We start from the raw sequence: 20,738 nt of genomic DNA on the forward strand, positions 1-20,738 counted from the left end.
AAAGACAAAAATGGAGGGCAGCCCTGTTTCTTCACAAAGGGCAATTGAATACAGTGGGATTTATTTATGATTAAACATGTATAAGATCAGGGTCCAGGTCAGATGAATTGGGACCATGGGTTAGTTGGAAAGAGAAGAAAAAGCTCAAGGTTTTCCATACTGATGTATATTCCAATGCTTTATCCATGACACAGTCTTGCAAATAGGTCTCACATAACTTTTATTAGTTAGTTATGGCACATCAGCACATGGGGAGACTAATAGCAATGTCTCTCTTCCAGTTTGCAACCATTTCCCTGCCTAGTCCGCTGGAGGCAATTCTTAGGCAACCAGCCAAGGGGCTATTTAGAGGCCCGCCATTGTTTGACAAGTTATAGAATCATAGAATAGCAGAGCTGGAAGGGGCCCACAAGGCCATCGAGTCCAACCCCCTGCTCAATGCAGGAATCCACCCTAAAGCATCCCTGACAGTTGGTTGTCCAGCTGCCTCTTGAAGGCCTCTAGTGTGGGAGAGCCCACAACCTCCCTAGGTCACTGATTCCATTGTCGTACTGCTCTAACAGTCAGGAAGTTTTTCCTGATGTCCAGCTGGAATCTGGCTTCCTTTAACTTGAGCCCGTTATTCCGTGTCCTGCACTCTGGGAGGATCGAGAAGAGATCCTGGCCCTCCTCTGTGTGACAACCTTTAAAGTATTTGAAGAGTGCTATCCTGTCTCCCCTCCATCTTCTCTTCTCCAGGCTAAACATGCCCAGTTCTTTCAGTCTCTCTTCATAGGGCTTTGTTTCCAGACCCCTGATCATCCTGGTTGCCCTCCTCTGAACCCGCTCCAGCTTGTCTGCGTCCTTCTTGAATTGTGGAGCCCAGAACTGGACGCAGTACTCTAGATGAGGCCTAACCAGGGCCGAATAGCGAGGAACCAGTACCTCACGTGATTTGGAAGCTCTACTTCTATTAATGCAGCCATTTGCCTTTCTTGCAGCCATATCGCATTGTTGGATCATATTCAAGTCCTATGTAACTGAATGACATGCTCTTTAATATTTTTCTCACCATATTGAACACAATGCTTGTAGGTTGTTAGGTAGAACTGACCATACCATTGAAGGGAGAAGATTGTCAGTTATTTAGTTTATTATTTTTTACCCCTGGGGAGGTAGGGAGGGAGGGAGCTGGTTTCGTTACAGACAGACAAAAAACCAACCAACCAAACCGAAAGCACCTTAGGCAGTCCCTGGTTTTAAAATATATTTGTACTATAGTATTAGAGACTAAACCATGGTTAGTTCTCCTATGTCGGTGGAGATATATATTGGAAGTGATGCTTCAGATATTGAGCTATTATGTGTGAGGCAGAGAAACTGATGTTCTGAAAGACATGTACATCCTTTAGCGGACAGCAACTTGCCAGGGTTCTCCCCAGGGCCGGTGCCAGACTATTTTGCGCCCTAGGCAAGGTGAGCTACTTGCACCCCTCCCCACCCCCAAAATGCCAACTTTGATCTTTAAGAACAGATGTTTCCTGGAAAAAATAAGAAGCACAAAACTCGAAACTGCTAAATTTATTTTAAAGTGCAAGAAATACGTCATGCCAATTATAGCAAACAAATTGGAAAGGAACGTCGATGGGTCTAAAATGCATTATTTAATAGGAATATCACCCCATTCACCCATACATCCTCTCTCTCTCTCTTCCGGGCGCGTTCTGGAAGTCTGAACGTGGAGCCCTTCTACCCCCCACCCCAGAGTCCCTGGCTTCGCTTCGGCTGGGCGGGCGCGGGGCGCCATCTCGCCCGCCCAGGCCCAGCTGAATACTCGGTCCAGGCCAGCTCATGAGTGCTGCTCTGTGCCTGGTGCCCCTCTTAGCTTGGTGCTCTAGGCGGCCACCTGAGTGGCTTCTATGGTAGCACCGGCCCTAGTTCTCCCCACACGTCCCTGTGCGCACAACTGTAAAAAGGCGTCACCTAAATGACGTTCTTTCTTTTCTCTTTATTCGCTTCCTTCGACATTTTCTTTTCAGCCATAGCACTCAAAACTATATCACCATTCCTTGTTGCCTCTGGTAATGTGTATACTATCAAGTGAGGAAGGATGGAGGAAACTTGGGGTCAGATGGATAATGAGCAGTTTCTAGAAATTCACAAGAAAAAGCGTTGGTGGGGGTGGGGTTTTTGTTCATTCTTCCGACCCCAATTTAAGTTTTAGATTAAAGGTTTCCTTGGAGTAGGTAGCCCTGTTTCATGGGTGCCTGATAACTGCAGTGATTTCCAACCTCCGCCTTTTTCTGCAGCACTCAGACTCATTAAATATTAAGCCCAGCGTTCAGGAACACTGTTCGCTCATCAATATTGCATTGTGACCTAAACTGCATTGTTCAAAACATTTTAGAATGTTATGCAAATCTGTCAAACGACATTAACAATGTCATGTTGGAAGTAAGCAAAAAATGACAAATGGTTTTGTGCCGTAAATGTGTGCTGCTTTTTGTGTGTTTGCCATGGTGTGAGGGCTCTTTAGTTGGAGCCATTGCATGTGGCCACGCTCTGCAACAGGACTTTTCGAAAGATGAAGGCGACCAGATGGGACGGGTATTAAATTCACCGAAACATCTGCTGTACATCATCGCAAAACGTAAAGGGATCTTGATATCCTGTTTAATGGTATGGAGCTTTACACCTTTGTACACGACGGTACAGTAGAGTGCTAATCTCTTTCCTGACTCCAGAGACTCCTAGATCATCAAGAGCTACAATTGTGCAGGCGCACTTCTACAAATTTAATGTTGTAACTCTTGTGGGAAGTGTCCTTCCACTAGTAGAGTTCTTCTCTAGTAGGTAGATGTGAGTTAAATCCGTGGAAATTTGTCGTGGTGAACAAACTAAAGAACACACTAACTTTGAGCAATGACCATGTACGTAGCTGTTTATGTTGCTTTTCAGAATGTGATGATGGCGTGTCTGGTCTTGGTGAGGGGAAACTACACAGAACACTTACCATCTTCCAGGCTGCAAGTGCTCTTGAGAATGAGACCGCATAGAAACGTAGGGAACACTCTGAGTAGTGAGTTAGACATGACTGGTGAAGCCTTCAATGTTGTGGCCCCCAACGTATGGAATTCCCTGCCTCCGGAGGTCAGACAGCCGCCAACTTGGTATTATTTCCAGCGCCTCCTGAAAACGTTGTTCTAGGAAGCCTTCCCTTAATGACCAGCCACAGGGTTTTTTTGCACTTTTTTCTTTTAAAAATGTACTTTTAATGTGGGTTTATTCTGTTTTTATTCTTATTCTATTTGTCCACTACTCCGAAATCCTTGAATAGGGAGCGGTATATAAACATTGTACCGTATTTCTTCGATTCTAAGACGCCATCGATTCTAAGGCGCACCCCATTTTTAGAGATGTTTATTTGGGGAAAAAGGGCATCTTAGAATCGAAGAAATACGAACAAAGACACACACTTTACCAACATAACTGGCTTCCTCCTTAAGCATTCCTCACAGCCACTCCCAAAAGTGCCGAGCCTGCCCCTGCACGATTGCGCGCGGGGTGGGGAGAGTGGCTGGAGCACAGAGCAATAGGTGCCGTCCGAGGACCGTCACGTGCTCGAGACCCTCTCCCGCCCCCTCTCTTGGAAAGAGGCGAGAGCGGCTCCTCATCTCGTGGCCTCCTCCGCTAGTCAGGATTTGTGTGTGTGTGTTTTGTTTTGCGATCCCATCCAATCTCTCTCTCTCTCTCCAATTCTGGGTTGCCGGAGGGTTCGCGCCCCGCCCATTTGGCTGGGGCCTCGCGCCAGGCTTTTGCTGTCTTGCTTCCCGTCTCGCGCCGGCTCCGGTGAGCCGGGAAGGTCAGTGCAACTGCAATTCGCAGGCGAGACAGAGCAGGCAGGGCACAAAGGGCGGTAGATGGTTGCTGCTGCTGTCTCCCCCCCCACCCTTTTTCTCCACAGGACGCGGGAAGTGGTGTGTGCTTAACCCCACACCAACAAACCGTTGCTTGCTTGCTGTGATTGCCCTGAGGCGGGGGCTAAGGATTAAGCCGCTCCCCTTTTTTCTTCCTTTTATCTCTCTTGCGAATGTATGTTGCTGTGCGGGGAAGGGTTAGAGGCGATTATTACCGTATTTCTTCGATTCTAAGACGCCATCGATTCTAAGGCGCACCCCATTTCTAGAGCTGTTTATTTAGGGAAAAAAGTGCGTCTTAGAATCGAAGAAATAAGATGGCAATCCTAACTGTGGCCGATACCTGAGATCACATCTGATTTCCTTGGGCAAATATGAACATCTATCCAGCTTTGAAGAACGTAAGAAGTGACATGGTGCATCTGATCAAGGGCTCAACTCTCTATCCAATCTATCACATTTATATACCCTGGTTCAGCCGAAGCTCTTGAGGCAATTTACATGTTATAATAGTGGCTTGCAATCTACGGGTCATGATACAAAAGGAATTCAGGTACCAGGGTTTTCATAGCATTACATATTGGCCAGGTGGAATGGTCATTGCAGGAGACAGTTTGGGAGGGGAGGTGTCAAATGGCGTTTGATCCAAGCCGGTGGAGGAGATCTCACTGTCCCGTGTGTGTCTCTGAAGCAGCCAGGTAGCACACCTGCTTGGGAGAGGAGAAGCTAAATGGTAATTGGTCCTAGCCAATATGATGGATGGACTTTGTCTGCGAGGCCAGGGTTTAATTTTCAGCAGTAACTAAGGAGCTGTCTCCAGGAAGCCCACTGACTGATCACTGTTTTGACCACTGCTTATTTATTTGGTGTGTGCAAATATCCTCCCTTGGTGGCAAGATAATAATAATAATAATAATAATAATAATAATAATAATAATAATAATAATAATAACCTACCTCTCCATCCTCATCGAGGCAGGGAACAACAAGTATAAAATACATAAAATATTAATCAAAACACAGTATACATTATTAAAACTTCCTAAAAACATACTAAAAGCATCCTAAAATTCCACTGGATGGGCCTGCCGGAAGAGATCAGTCTTTATAGCTTTCTTAAATGCTAAAAGATTGTTAAGTTGATGAATCTCCTCTGGCAGGCCATTCCACAGTCTGGGAGCAGCAGAGGGAAAGGTCCTCTGGGTAATACCTGTCAGCCTAGTTTTGGCTGGCTGAAGGAAGTTCTTCCCAGAGGACCTGAGTGTGCGGGGCGGATTGTATGGGAGAAGGCGATCCCACAGGTAGCCTGAACTCAAACCATGTAGGGCTTTAAAGGTGATAACCAACTCTTTATACTTTGCCCGGAAACTAATTGGCAGCCAGTGAAGAGATTTTAAAACTGGTGTAATGTGGTCACCCCTAGGTGTACATATTTTGAACTAGTTGAAGTTTCTGGACTAGGCACAAAGGTAGCCCTATGTAGAACGCATTGCAGAAGTCGAGCCTCGAAGTTACCAGCACGTGCACTACCATCTTTAGGTCTTCCGACTCCAGGAAGGGAGTATCAGCTGATGTTACCTGATCCTGGTTGTGGTTTTATATTGTATTTTATTCTATGATTTTATACTGTTTGTTTTATATTTTGAATGTTTTCGATGGTTTTAATTTTTGTAAACCGCCCAGAGAGCTTTGGCTATTGGGCGGTATAGAAATGCAATAAATAAATAAATGAAACCTAGTATTTCGCCATATGTTCTTGCATTAGAGCTCTAGAACTTGGTTGATCTGGCCAGCTCTGCTCCTCTTCCAGTTCCTGTTCCTCATCTGTCAGCTCCTCCTGCAAATTTCTCTGCGTTTTCTTCGGTCTCTGCGGATGAACTGTCTACAATACTGCGCTCTTCGAAGCCTTCCACTTGTTCTCGTGATCCGATTCCTTCTCGCGTCTTTATTAATCTTATTCCTGCTATCCTCCCTTCCTTGCTACATATTATTAATCTTTCTCTGTCCTCTGGTTCATTTCCTTCTGCTTTTAAACATGCTACAGTCTCTCCCATTCTCAAGAAACCTACTCTTGATAGGCTATCTCTATCTAACTATCTAACTACCGACCTGTCTCTTTGTTGCCGTTTGTTTCAAAGATCCTGGAGCGTGCGGTCTACTCTCGCTGTCTTGACTTTCTTTCTAGTAACTCTGCTTTGGATCCATTTCAATCTGGATTCCGCCCTCTGCATTCCACCGAAACAGCCCTTACTAAGATCACCAATGATCTCCTTACTGCCAAGTCTAAAGGCCATTATTCCGTTCTTATTCTCCTTGATCTAACTGCAGCCTTTGACACGGTTGATCATGATCTTCTCTTAGATTCCCTTCATGACCTTGGCTTTTGTGGCTCTGTCTATAACTGGTTTTCCTCCTATCTAGCGGGTCGCTCTTTCAGCGTGTTGGCTAATGGCAGCTCGTCTTCCTCCTTTCCCCTTTCAGTAGGGGTTCCGCAAGGCTCGGTGCTTGGCCCGTTGTTGTTTTCCTTATACATGTTGCCCTTGGGCAAGCTTATTCAATCTCATGGCCTCCAATATCATCTGTACGCCGATGATACACAACTATATCTGTCATCTCCGGAACTTTCTCCTGATGTTCACGATCGTATCTCGGCATGTCTTTCAGATATCTCAGCTTGGCTGCTTCATCGTCGCTTGAAGCTTAACATGGCAAAGACTGAATTGCTTGTTTTTCCTCCTAAACCTTCTCCTCATCTCTCATTCTCTCTTACTGTCAATGATGTTACGCTTACTCCGGTCAAGGAAGCTCGTAGCCTTGGCTTTATCTTCGACTCCTCGCTCTCCTTTATTCCTCATATTGAGGCAGTAGCTAAATCTTGTCGATTTTTCCTGTATAATATTGCCAGGATTCGATCATTTTTGTCTGTCTCTTCTGCCAAGACGCTTGTTCATGCACTGGTTATTTCACGGTTGGACTACTGCAACCTTCTTCTCTCTGGCCTTCCTTCTTCTCACATCAGTCCGTTGGTTTCTGTTCACCACTCTGCCGCAAAGATCATCTTCTTGGCTCGCCGCTCCGACCATGTTACTCCGCTTCTGAAATCTCTTCATTGGCTTCCAATTCACTTCAGAATCCAATATAAACTTCTCCTGTTAACCTTCAAAGCTTTTCACGGTCTAGCTCCTTCCTATCTCTCCTCTCTCATCTCACACTATTGCCCCGCTCGTGCTCTTCGCTCCTCTGATGCCATGTTTCTCGCCTGCCCAAGGGCCTCTACTTCCCTTGCTCGGCTTCGTCCATTTTCGTCTGCTGCCCCTTACGCCTGGAACGCTCTTCCAGAACATTTGAGAACTACAAGTTCAACCACAGCTTTTAAAGCTCAACTAAAAACTTTTCTTTTTCCTAAAGCTTTTAAAACTTGATGTTGTGCAGACTTCTACTGTTACTTTCTACTGTTAGTTTTTCCCTACCCAGTGCCTGCTTACCCTACCCTGTACCTGTTTGCATTCTCTTCCCCTCCTTATTGTTTTACTATGATTTTATTAGATTGTAAGCCTATGCGGCAGGGTCTTGCTATTTACTGTTTTACTCTGTACAGCACCATGTACATTGATGGTGCTATATAAATAAATAAATAATAATAATAATAATAATAATAATAATAATAATTGGCTTGGTGAACTGAACCTCTTCTGAAGAATTTTAGTTCGACAGGTGAATTCACTGTGGCTGGGAACATCTAAGGCCCCTGTTAAATGTACTTTACCGGTGTGGATTGCTGCTGTGTCTGCAGTTGTCTCACACTGGTCCACTGGTCCAGGTATGTGTAACAGCTTCTGGCTGTGTGGTTTGGCCTCCTGGCATGTTTACATGATACACAGGTGGTGGACTTTCCAAGGGGTTAGAAGTCACCTGTGTGGTTTGCAAACACGCCAGAAAGCTGAACCACATGGACGAAATTATTTGCATGGACGTGGTTCAACACAGGGGCAATCGTGTAGGCAGTGGCAACAAAATAATAATAATAATAATAATAATAATAATAATAATAATAATAATAATAGTTACCTGCATCTCCCTCCGGATTGAGGCGGGGTACAACACAAATGCAAACACCATAAAATACATATAATTAAAACATTAAAAACTGATACATTATTAAAAGCAGATTATTAAAATAAAGATAAATGTTACTGAATGTATCTTGGACTGTCTTTTGGGGTTACTTTTTTGGGTCTCTGGTAGCAATTAGACAGAAGTGTGACTGATTTTTCTTAGCCTTCCAGTACCATCGGCTCCAATATTGAGTATTTGGAAACCAATATGTTCAGGTAAGTAGTGCAGTCGGTGAAGTGGATCCTTGCTGACTGAGTTAAATTATTCATTTTGTTAGTTTAGCTAACCTAGCTCATGCTGTGTGGGATAGGTTTTAGCCTGGTGTCATAGACTAATTATAGCATCATTATTGGTTCAATGTAGAAGTGGGATCTAGGAAATATTTCCAGAGAAAGACTCTTCCTTCAGGAAACATTTTGAATCCTGGTGGATAGAATATCTGTCTGTCCTCCTTCCCCAGTTTTTAAAGTAGAAATGTAAGAACATGTTTCCAGTTTGCTTAATATAAATGAACACTGTAAACTGTATATGACTAGGTGTGTACGGATTTCGTAAAATCTGTTCCATCTGCATTTTGTGGATTGTCAGCTGCCTTTTGCTCTGTTGTTTTCTCATTGGTGGAATTGAATTTCTTTCCAATTTCCTTGATTTGGGGGAAATTGCAAAAACACACAAATCTCCCCCAAATGTGCATGTGTTAGCCTGTGGCAGAAATGTGTATTTCGGCTGGTGTTTTTTTTTAATTTTACTTATTTTCTGTGACGGAATTTGCATAAATTTCCAGAAAGTTTTTTTTTAAAAAAAATGATCCGCATGTCCGCGGATTCTGTGCAAATCAGGAAAAGCTGGTTTGCTGTGGAATCCATGGATAAGATTCATAGAAATTTGAACTCATTTGACTCCATTGTGGATTTCTCCAACATCCCTACTTATGACTGTAATGTGCAAATGGAACCTGCCACAAAATATTTCAGTGTATCCCTATGTAAAATATCCTCCTGTTCAGGGCCCTAGCTACCCTGAAACACTTGTGGGGAAGGGATTCTCAGGAAGGTGATGGGGAAAAGGCCTTCCATCTGATGCCTTCCCTGATTGCAGAGACAATAACATTATTTTATTTTATTTATTTATTTATTACATTTTTATACCGCCCAATAGCCGAAGCTTTCTGGGCGGTTCACAAAAATTAAAATCATAATAAAACAACCAACAGGTTAAAAGCACAAATGAAAAATACAGTATAAAAAGCACGACCAGGATAAAACCACGCAGCAGAATTGATATAAGATTAAAATACAGAGTTAGAACAGTAAAATTTAAATTTAAGTTAAAATTAAGTGTTAAAATACTGAGAGAATAAAAAGGTCTTCAGCTGGCGACAAAAAGAGTACAGTGTAGGCGCCAGGCGGACCTCTCTGGGGAGCTCGTTACACAACCGGGGTGCCACAGCGGAGAAGGCCCTCCTCCTAGTAGCCACCTGCCTCACTTCCTTTGGCAGGGGCTCACGGAGAAGGGCCCCTGTAGATGATCTTAAGGTCCGGGCAGGTACATATGGGAGGAGGCGTTCCTTCAAATAACCTGGCCCCAAACCGTTTAGGGCTTTGAATGTCAATACCAGCTTCATTAAGTTTTTAGATTGCAAGAAAATAGCATGAGACGCTTGCAGCTTGATGGTTACTTTAAAGCAAAATCCTACCCTTTTAACTGCTGTATCCTATTCATTTGTTACATCAGGTTGTTTGTTTTGGACCAGTTGATGTTGCACGTTTTCAAGTGTGGTGAAGTTTTCTTGGTATATTGATTGGGTCATAGGGCCTAATAAAAGAGGTCATTTCCTATCTATATTTTCTCTTTGATTTGGCATTTCTGATTGAACTGCGGGAGGTGTTGGACTTGAGAACATAAGAAGTACCCTGCTGAATCAGACCAAAGTTCCTTTGTAGTCCTTGTGGGATCTCCAAAGCAGGGCATGAGTGCCATTATAACACAGACATCTTCTCGTGTTCCCCAGCAACTGGAATAGAGGGGCATACTGTCACTGAACCTGGAGTAGCATATAGCTAGTAGCCATTGATAGTCTTATCTGCTATGAATTCATCTAATCTCCTTTTAAAGCCATCCACGTTGACAGCTACTCCATCCCTGCATCTTGTGGTAGTGAATTTCGCAGACATGGTTGCAGGATGGACAAAATAATATTATTTCTTCCAAAAAGGAAAAAAAAAGAAACCTGTTAAAGTGCTAAACTAAGACAATAGGGGTTGATGTATATCTGTGTGCTTGCATATAAATTTCAGGTCTCAGATTTATTTTTCTAACATTGAGGTAGATGGCAATGTTCGTTGTTGGAGATTTAGCAGGTGTATATTCTCCTTCACTTGCAACGCATACTGAATGCCAATAAAATGTGCAGGGGGAGAAAACTACTGTAGGTTGATGCATGCAAGTGTTTAAGATCTTAAGGCAGCACTGACTTGTGTTTGTTTCATTAAGCTCCTTCAAGCCACGCAATTACATAATGCAAATAAGTCAGGTTTACATTCAGAACTGTCCTGCTTACGCTGAAACTCAGTGAATCTAAAATGAGCTTGGGATATTTGTGCAAAACACTCTGGTCAACATAACTCTGTAGGCATTGTCACCGTGTTGATGCCCAACTTCAGAAAACACACAAAACTTCAAAGTTTGTTCGAAATAAATTTGTTGCGAGAGGACTCCCAAGAGAAAAGGGAAATGGCTTTCTTTTGAAGATGCAATTATGAAGCTGCAAATGAGGCTTGGCTTTTTAAAACATGTTTTTCTGCTTTTATTATTTTAACATTAAAATGCCAAAGCTTCCTATCTGTTACGAATTTGGTCATTTCTCTCTTCCTTTCATTTCATCTGCAGGATTGAGTCTCCTATGTTTATTTGTACAATGGCCATTTGCAGATATGGTGCTGAAGTACTGGCTTAACTTGAGCATGGGCTTAACTTGAACCACCAATGGGCTTAAATTGAACCAAGTGCTCCATCTGAATACTTAGGCTGTGGTTGAAGATTGCCCATTAAATAGAATGGGAAACCATGGTTTGGCATTAGCATTTAACTATTTTGGAATACTCTACCCTGGGAGATACATTTGGCTTCTAGGCTTCCACTGAATACCATTTTGACATATTAAATGTTTTGAGTGTTTTATTCCTGACTCTCTTTCCACCTGTTTCATAATCAGGTTTCCTTTATCTGTTGTTCTGCATTTATTTTTTAGTTTGTATATTTATTAGTGATTTCTTTTTTTTAAAATGGTTTCGAATCAATTATGAACTGCCTTGAGTGCCTGGCGGGATATAAATATTTTTAATGAAAAAATAAAAATGGTATTCATTAGCTATGTTTATGTATTGCCTGTATGCCAAGCCATGGTTAAGGGAATTTCCCTGAATCTCCATCCTCTGTTTCAAAGTCTACATGCAGGTCAGACTTATATTTATATGTGCCTTTGGGAAAGTGCTTAGTTTGGCAAGCTAAACCATTCATTCACCATATGTTTTTGATTTAAACCAGGGTTGGTGTTTATGATGATTAAATATACTATAAGGCGGCACTATTGAACTATTTGATGGAGCTGAGAGTGGATCAGTGACCATAGTAGAATGTAGAACAAAACATTGCATTAGACCACTCAGGTTCTCTATAAGAGAGGCTGCCCCTGTTGATTTTCATCTCAGATATGCCTGATGATATATCCTGTTTTTTATGCCTTGAGAATACTTGGAATTAACAAAGCAAGGTATGTGTTGCTCCTTAACTGCAGCAAATAAAACATACACACACACATACCAAAAACAACATCATGAGATTCTTGTGGAAGAACAATAATCCAAAGTGTAGGTTGGAAAAAAGATTGAGTCCTAATCTACACCAACCAGGATATTGCACTATGAAAGCGGTATATAAAAGGCAGGAGCCACACTGCTGCTTCATAGCAGTACTGAAGTGCACTGACAATTGTTGGGTCCCATTGACACAGACCATATACTGCTTTCATACTGCTAAATCTTGCTTGTTGTGGTTGCTGTCTTTTATATTCCGGTTTCATACCACAATATCCTGCTTGGTGTAGATAAGGTCTCAGAGAGCAGCCCCTGGTCAGTGTCAGGGGGAACACAGAATTGTTCATTTTTGGAGGTTGGAGACAGGGCTCTGACCCCGGAACCAGGAAACCACACTCCCCGCCCCCTCGCAGCCGGTGTGGAGAGAATCACGCTAGCTGCTGCTACAGAGGTAAAAGGGAGCGTGCCAGCGTGCGGGGAGTGGGGGTGGAGAGCAGTGGCATGGGGATATGAGTTACCCCCATCCTCCTTGCCTCCCCCTAACCGAAGCTTCCACTAGACAGGTGAAAACATTTGTCTAGCTAAAATGCAGCGCGGGAGGCACGAGGCATCGGATACTTGTAAGCCTCCAAGTTCGAATGAATGAATATTGGGGACCTTTCGCTCTAAGTAGCAGAGTGGGGGGAAACTTTCAAGAGGGTGAAAAAAAGAAATACCGTATTTCTTCGATTGTTAAGATGCCATCGATTGTAAGACGCACACTAATTTCAGTACCACCAACAGGAAAAAAAACCCTAAGACACACCTGCGATTCTAAGACGCACCCCATTTTTAGAGATGTTTATATGGGGAAAAAAGTGCGTCTTAGAATCGAAGAAATAGGGTAAGCCTCTTCTCTGAACCCTGAACCAGTGTTATTAGGCTTTTGTTCCAGGTTGGCAAGAGCCCATGACAGGGACATCTTTATAAGGGGCTGAGTGTGCGCTACAGTAGCGGTGAGGGAACCTCTTTCAGCCGAAGCCCCAAATTCAATTTTCGGGAAACTCTCGAGGGATGCATTCCAGTGGTGAGCGGAGCCGAATGCAAAAGAGGGTGGAGCCAAACTACATAGATCAGCCTTCCTCAACCTGGGGCGCTCCAGATGTGTTGGACTACAACTCCCAGAATGCAGCTGGGGCATTCTGGGAGATGCAGTCCAACACATCTGGAGCGCCCCAGGTTGAGGAAGGCTGACGTAGATGATCAGGCTATTTTAACTTAAAGCATTTCAACCTTTTAGAATGGTGAAAAACTTCACAAAAGCCAGGAAATGACCCAATAATTGCTGGTTGGGGGAAGGAGGGGGAGCAGGGAAAAGGGACGTGGCTGTCTGGGGAACTCAGTACGGCCACATTTCGCTCCCAGCGGTTATCTACACCTGCACTACAGCCTTTTGTTGCAGCTCCCCAGTTATAGATGACTACTTCTAATCTAACTTCCTGTGTATGAGTTGACTGGACCATTTCAGAGTTATCCCGTGAATGTCAAAGTTAACGTCAGAACTGCCCTTTGTGGTCTCAAGGTGGCATTCCCAAGGTGACTTATCACAGATTAGTTACCACACCAATATTTATCTCTAACGGAACCCTTCTATTCCGGACAAGCACTGTTTCATCTCTAACTAATCCCAACAACTCTCCTATTTCGGATAATCTTCGTCTTCCACGACCTCAAATTTGTGAATGTTGATTTGGTCTTTCCTTCTTTCTGCATCATTGATTGTGCAATAGATTCGATTTGGTTGGAATAATTTGGAGGATCTTGGGAAATCACTTAATGGAATTTGGGCCATGTCTGCATAATCTAGCTTTCTGCTTGAGTAATTGAAGACGCTACTTAATAAACTTGATAAAAACTCCCCTTTGGTTCACATTCCGGAGGGTTGTATCTGGAGCACAAAGGCAATTCAAATTGTTATTGTCTGTTTTCCTTTGTCCCCAACTTCTAACTATTTCCTTGGGGAAGAACATAAAGCTCTGTAATGGAGAGGGGAGGGGGGGAGCGCCGTTCACAAAGTGACCCAAGACACGTTGATTTGTTCTCTGAAGCTCCCTCGGTAACGGACAAAAGCGATGAGAACTTGGAAACCTCATCTCTTCCACGATTTCGGAACCCTGTTCGAAGAGCTGTATTTGATATTCCGTTACCGGCGGCAAACTTTCAGATGTTGACTTTGCGCTCACCATGAGAACATACATAAAGCAGGTGTATGTTATGAGCTGCATTATTTAATACATATTTTAGTCCCTGTATAAAATTGTGCAGCTTTAGAACGGCAGGTATTTTAAAACTAATGTCATTTGTTTTGCCGGGTTTTGAGGTTGTCTGCGCATAATGTTGAATTTTCTGCAATAGACTGATTATACAGAGAGTCAGAGGATCACTAATATTGTCTAGTTCCCAAAGCGTAATTCACATGCAACAGGGACTTAAATCCCTTTATGCCGTAGGGGTATTGTCAGTTAAGAACATAAGAAGAGCCCTGCTGGATCAGACCAAGGGTCCATCTAGTCCAGCACTCTGTTCGCACAGTGGCCAACCAGACATTGACCAGGGATGAACAAGCAGGACATGGTGCAACAGCACCCTCCCACCCATGTTCCCCAGCAACTGGTGCACCCAGGCTTACTGCCTCTGATACTGGAGATAGCACACAGCCATCAGGGCTAGCAGCCATGGGTAGCCTTTGCCTCCAGGAATTTATCCAACGTCCTTCTAAAGCCATCCAAATTGGTGGCCATCACTACATCTTGTGGTAGTGAGTTCCATAATTTAACTATGCGCTGTGTGAAGAAGTCCTTCCTTTTATTTGTCCTGGATCTCCCACCAATCAGTTTCATGGGATGACCCCTGGTTCTAATATTTTGAGAGTTGTTGGCATGTTAGGGCAAGAATCTGGATTTTTTTGAATCCAGGCAGAACTTGAGCAGTGAAGGCAGGAGCACTTATAGCCCATCCTAGAAGCAAATGAACTTTCCAACCTCCTGCAGTTCTTCATGAATTAATTAGGTCTCGGTTGACTAGCAGCCTGGCCTCCTGATTGGCTAGTGACATATATAAAATGTCTACTTTTGGGAGGCTCCCACTCTGCTAGTGAATTGCTGCTAGTGAATTGCTGCTAGGTATTCTGCTAGTGAATTGCTGCTAGGTATTCTGCTAGTGAATTGCTGCTTGTGAATTGCTGCTTGTAACTCAGGCCTTCATTGCCCCAAGCTGTCCAGGCTTGCTTACTTTCAGTTCTCCTTGTAACTTGCCTGTCCAGCTGCCCTAGTCTATAAAACAATGGTCTTCAACTGGTGCAGACCCAAGACCCGCCTTGGATTCCCAACCTGCAACATGGGACCCACTTCCACAGTTTCACAATTGCCCAACATGGTGGCAACAGCTTTGCCATGACCCATCTGGACTGATCTTGCGACCCATGTTTGGGTCACGACCTCCCGGTTGAAGACCACTACCGTAGTCTGTTGTTTTAGATCCCTATCTACATGCAAGTGAGCTGTTGTCTGTCTATCCAGGCAAGCTCCTAATGGTGGCAAACTAGAAGTAACTCTTGCGCAGAGTTTTACTTATTTATTTATTACATTTCTGTACCATTCAATAGCCAAAGCTCTATGTGTGGGTTAAATCTTTTAGTGGCAATAAATAGGTGATGAAAGATAAACAGCCTTACTTTGAACACGTATGGCCTGGAATAAAGATAACTGTGTCCAGGTTGTACACTACGTGCAACTGAAGAGATATTAATAATGTATTTAATTTTACTGGGAAATAGGGTTTTTATAGTCATAATGATTTTTATATCTCGGTGCTGCACCAATAGGTTGAAGTAACATTAGTTATGCATCTAATAAAACCTGGCACTCATACTTAGATGCTCCTTGTGCCTTCTTAAAACCAGAGCTCCCAGGAGTTTTATGATATTATCAATGGGCACAAGCTGTGGGGAATGTTTCCCTGTGTCTCAGTGGGCTGGTTCCATTGAAACAAAAGCAAGAGAGACTCCTGCAAATCTCCCATTTGTTTCATTGAATCATAGAATAGTAGAGTTGGAAGGGGCCTATAAGGCCATCGAGTCCAACACCCCGCTCAATGCAGGAATCCACCCTAAAGCATCCCTGACAGATGGTTGTCCAGCTGCCTCTTGAAGGCCTCTAGTGTGGGAGAGCCCACAACCTCCCTAGGTCACTGGTTCCATTGTCGCACTGCTCTAACAGTCAGGATGTTTTTCGTGATGTCCAGCTGGAATCTGGCTTCCTTTAACTTGAGCCCGTAATTACGTGTCCTGCACTCTGGGAGGATCGAGAAGAGATCCTGGCCCTCCTCTGTGTGACAACCTTTTAAGTATTTGAAGAGTGCTATCATATCTCCCCTCCATCTTCTCTTCTCCAGGCTAAACATGCCCAGTTCTTTCAGTCTCTCTTCATAGGGCTTTGTTTCCAGACCCCTGATCATCCTGGTTGCCCTCCTTTGAACACTCTCCAGCTTGTCTGCGTCCTTCTTGAATTATGCAGCCCAGAACTGGACGCAATACTCTAGATGAGACCTAACCAGGGCCGAATAGAAAGGAACCAGTACCTCACGTGATTTGGAAGCTATACTTCTATTAATGCAGCCCCAAATAGCATTTGCCTTTTTTGCCGCCATATTGCACTGTTGGCTCATATTCAGTAGATCTGGTACAAGATATCTGAATCTTATTGCTTTGGCTTAGCCAGGCATTATGTTTTGAATATACAGTTTACTTCTGTGTCTCTCTTTCCCCTGTCTTGTAGACTAAAGCAAAATCAAATGCACGTGCGAGATGAAATTGGCAAAGTTCTCGAGCGAGAGAGGGCTGCCTCGAATGAGCATTTGGCCAGAGCCATTCTGAGAGAGAGAGCAGCAACTGAAGAGGAGCGCCTGAAAGCACAGCAGCTGGTAGGTGCAGTGTCCCCCCCCCCCCCCCCACACACCCAAGGTTGACAAGCAAGGAGTGGATTTTGCAGAAGACCTATGACTTCTGGTAGCTCATCTGGGTTTTTCCTGGTTTCTGTTGGTTCCAGATAACTGTAAGCTATGGGGAGCAATGAGGTAGTAAAAAGGAGCAGTATTTTGGTATATGTTGTGATAGTGGGACAGATCAGATTCAGTGGTTGCAACAGCTCAGTGCTGTCTTGAACACGACGTTGCTCTGTCCAATATTTGATATTTGATGCTTCCATTCTACCTAATGTCCCATCTCTGCACGCTGGTGACCTTGCATAAGGCATTGCACTCCTCCACTTGATTTGTCTGGAGAGAGGACATGTACAAGTGAGGATCTGGGGACAAACAGGATAGTGACTATAGAGCCCTTTTTAATAAGGGCTTTAAGAACGAAACTTTTTGTTCTTGTCATGACTTTGGCAGCTTATAGACTCGAGTCCAGTTCTTGAACCATTTATTCAAGGGATTGGCCCATCAAACAAATGAAATTGTTTCAGGTTAACCCTGTAATGATTTTCCAAGATATTATCTTTATGGTTCTCTTTATAGCTCACACTCTGGCTAAAAGATGGCCTGTTTGTCTCCTTGTGCAAGAAGCCATAGTTGTTTCCTTCATCCAAAACCAAGCGTTTTAAAACTATGCCATGTCCCCTTGATCTTATTTCCTCATATGCCATACGTTTTTAGATGCCAAAATGTAATTAATCAAGAAGAAATAATAGGCAGGTCCGAGGTTCTTTTTCTGAAAGTTGCTCTTGGCCTTCAGGTTGTTCGATGCACCTCAGACGGAAGGTGATAATCTTCCGTTAAACTGACCTTATGAAATAGAAGGCAAAACTTTCAAACTTTGTAAGGCTGTGTGTAAGTAGGTGTTGGAAATTGGAAGAAGTCGAATAATTGGACTTTGTGGCTCTGTCTATAACTGGTTTGCCTCCTATCTAGTGGGTCGCTCTTTCAGCATGTTGGCTAATGGCAGCTCGTCTTCCTCCTTTCCCCTTTCAGTAGGGGTTCCGCAAGGCTCGGTGCTTGGCCCGTTGTTGTTTTCCTTATACATGTTGCCCTTGGGCAAGCTTATTCAATCTCATGGCCTCCAATATCATCTGTACGCCGATGATACACAACTATATCTGTCATCTCCGGAACTTTCTCCTGATGTTCACGATCGTATCTCGGCATGCCTTTCAGATATCTCAGCTTGGCTGCTTCATCGTCGTTTGAAACTCAATATGGCAAAGACTGAATTGCTTGTTTTTCCTCCTAAACCTTCTCCTCATCTCTCATTCTCTCTTACTGTCAATGATGTTACGCTTACTCCGGTCAAGGAAGCTCGTAGCCTTGGCTTTATATTTGACTCCTCGCTTTCCTTTATTCCTCATATTGAGGCAGTAGCTAAATCTTGTCGATTTTTCCTGTATAATATTGCCAGGATTCGATCATTTTTGTCTGTCTCTTCTGTCAAGACGCTTGTTCATGCACTGGTTATTTCCCGGTTGGACTACTGCAACCTTCTTCTCTCTGGCCTTCCTTCTTCTCACGTCAGTCCGTTGGTTTCTGTTCACCACTCTGCCGCAAAGATCATCTTCTTGGCTCGCCGCTCCGACCATGTTACTCTACTTCTGAAATCTCTTCATTGGCTTCCAATTCACTTCAGAATCCAATATAAACTTCTCCTGTTAACCTTCAAAGCTTTTCACGGTCTAGCACCTTCCTATCTCTCCTCTCACACTATTGCCCCGCTTGTGCTCTTCGCTCCTCTGATGCCGTGTTTCTCACCTGCCCAAGGGTCTCTACTTCCCTTGCTCGGCTCCGTCCATTTTCTTCTGCTGCCCCTTACGCCTGGAACGCTCTTCCAGAACATTTGAGAACTACAAGTTCAATCGCAGCTTTTAAAGCTCAACTAAAAACTTTTCTTTTTCCTAAAGCTTTTAAAACTTGATGTTGTGCAGACTTTATACTGTTAGTTTTACCCTACCCTGTGCCTGCTTACCCTACCCTGTGCCTGTTTGCATTCTCTTCCTCTCCTTATTGTTTCATTATGATTTTATTAGAATGTAAGCCTATGCGGCAGAGTCTTGCTATTTACTGTTTTACTCTGTACAGCACCATGTACATTGATGGTGCTATATAAATAAATAATAATAATAATAATAAATTTAGCAGCACAGTCCTGGGCATGTCTGCTCAGAAGTAAGCTCCATTTAGTTAAGTGTGCATAGGATTGCAGCCTAAAGGTGCAATCCTATTCGTGTTTAGACAGAAAAAATTCAAGAAGGATGCAGACAAGCTGGAGCGTGTTCATAGGAGGGCAACCAGGATGATCAGGGGTCTGGAAACAAAGCCCTATGAACAGAGACTGAAAGAACTGGGCATGTTGAGCCTGGAGAAGAGAAGATTGAGGGGAGACATGATAGCACTCTTCAAATCCTTAAAAGGTTGTCACACAGAGGAGGTCCAGGATCTCTTCTCGATCCTCCCAGAGTGCAGGACACGGAATAACGGGTTCAAGTTAAAGGAAGCCAGATTCCAGCTGGACATCAGGAAAAACTTCCTGACTGTTAGAGCAGTGCGACAATGGAATCAGTTACCTAGGGAGGTTGTGGGTTCTCCCACACTAGAGGCCTTCAAGAGGCAGCTGGTCAACCATCTGTTGGGGATGCTTTAAGGAGGATTCCTGCATTGAGCAGGGGGTTGGACTCGATGGCCTTGTAGGCCTCTTCCAACTCTGCTATTCTATGATTCTATGATTCTATGAAAAAGGCCTACAACTCCCAGCATGCCCCAGCCAGGCTGGCTGAAGAATGCTAGAAGTTGTAGGCCTTTTTCTGTCTAAACATGCATAGGATTGTCTGGTTTTGTTGTATTTTATGCTTTTTATGGTTTTAAATTTTGTATATTTCTTTTTAATATCACTGTTTTTAACTTTTGTAAACCGCCCAGAGAGCTTCGGCTATGGGGCGGTATATAAATGTAATAAATAAATAAATAATAGGATTGCACACTAAGTAGCTTAAGGCTGGAGCCTGTTTGCCCATGGGGTGTTCACAGTAGGATTCTTTTGCTTGGTAGAGTTCTGCAGTCTTTGTGTAGGTTCCAACAAATCATTGTTTTTACTTCAACCTTTCCCCCCTGCTCTTCAGCTAAGAGAGCCAGTGTGGTGTAGTGGCTAGAGTTTCGGACTGGGAGTCAGGAGATCCGAGTTCTAGTCCCCACTTGGCCATGGAAACCCACTGGGTGACTTTGGGCCAGTCACACTCAGCCCAACCCACCTCACAGGGTGGTTGTTGTGAGGATAAAGTGGAGAGGAGGATGATGATGATGATGATGGGTTCCTTGCAGGAAAAAAAAGGCAGGATATAAATGCAATAATAAATAAATAAATAAATAAAAGAAAGGCTCCCTGATCAATATTAAGACAGTCATTGCCTTTAGGCTTACAATCTAAAAGAGACGATACAAAAGGAAAAGGGACTGAGAGGGAGGAGGAAAGGAGCAAACTCAAGGATTAGTTCTTAATTTTAAGGTTCTTATAATGATCAGCTGGAATGGAAACCATCCAAGGAGAGGAGGAGGAGGTAAAAGTTTCTGGACTCCCCGTAGAGCCAGTGGGATGATCCTTCTCTCCCTTTGTGCACCTTGCTGTGAGGTGATAGTGAATGGAGGAGCCTGGTGGCATTTGCTTTTAGAAGAATTTTAGCAACCAGTGTTTTAATTCCGCAACAGTCCTAGGTCAGCTCACAAAACCCATCAAGGGTTTTGTGCTGCAAAACTGCATGTGGATCAACTGGATTTACTCTCGTTGGAATCGTTTTAAATGTGGTGACATTGCCATAAATAGCTTATTGACATTTAATCACCGGAGAAATTATGAGTGTCAGGGTGAGCAGTGGAGAGCGTGGCATTTAAG

At 43.6% G+C, this 20,738-nt stretch overlaps 1 protein-coding gene across 2 annotated transcripts in view; it reads left to right on the forward strand.

Moving 5' to 3' along the window:
- The window catches only part of CHCHD3 (coiled-coil-helix-coiled-coil-helix domain containing 3), a 322,595-nt gene that overhangs the window by 93,804 nt on the left and 208,053 nt on the right, over positions 1 to 20,738 (forward strand). For both annotated transcript variants that reach the window (XM_063134644.1, XM_063134645.1), the window contains exon 4: positions 16,642 to 16,786. In XM_063134644.1, coding sequence (XP_062990714.1) covers positions 16,642 to 16,786 — 145 coding nt within the window. The remainder of the gene's footprint in view (positions 1 to 16,641; positions 16,787 to 20,738) is intronic.

The sequence above is a fragment of the Elgaria multicarinata genome, chromosome 9, assembly GCF_023053635.1.
Source record: "Elgaria multicarinata webbii isolate HBS135686 ecotype San Diego chromosome 9, rElgMul1.1.pri, whole genome shotgun sequence".
Taxonomy (NCBI): domain Eukaryota; kingdom Metazoa; phylum Chordata; class Lepidosauria; order Squamata; family Anguidae; genus Elgaria; species Elgaria multicarinata.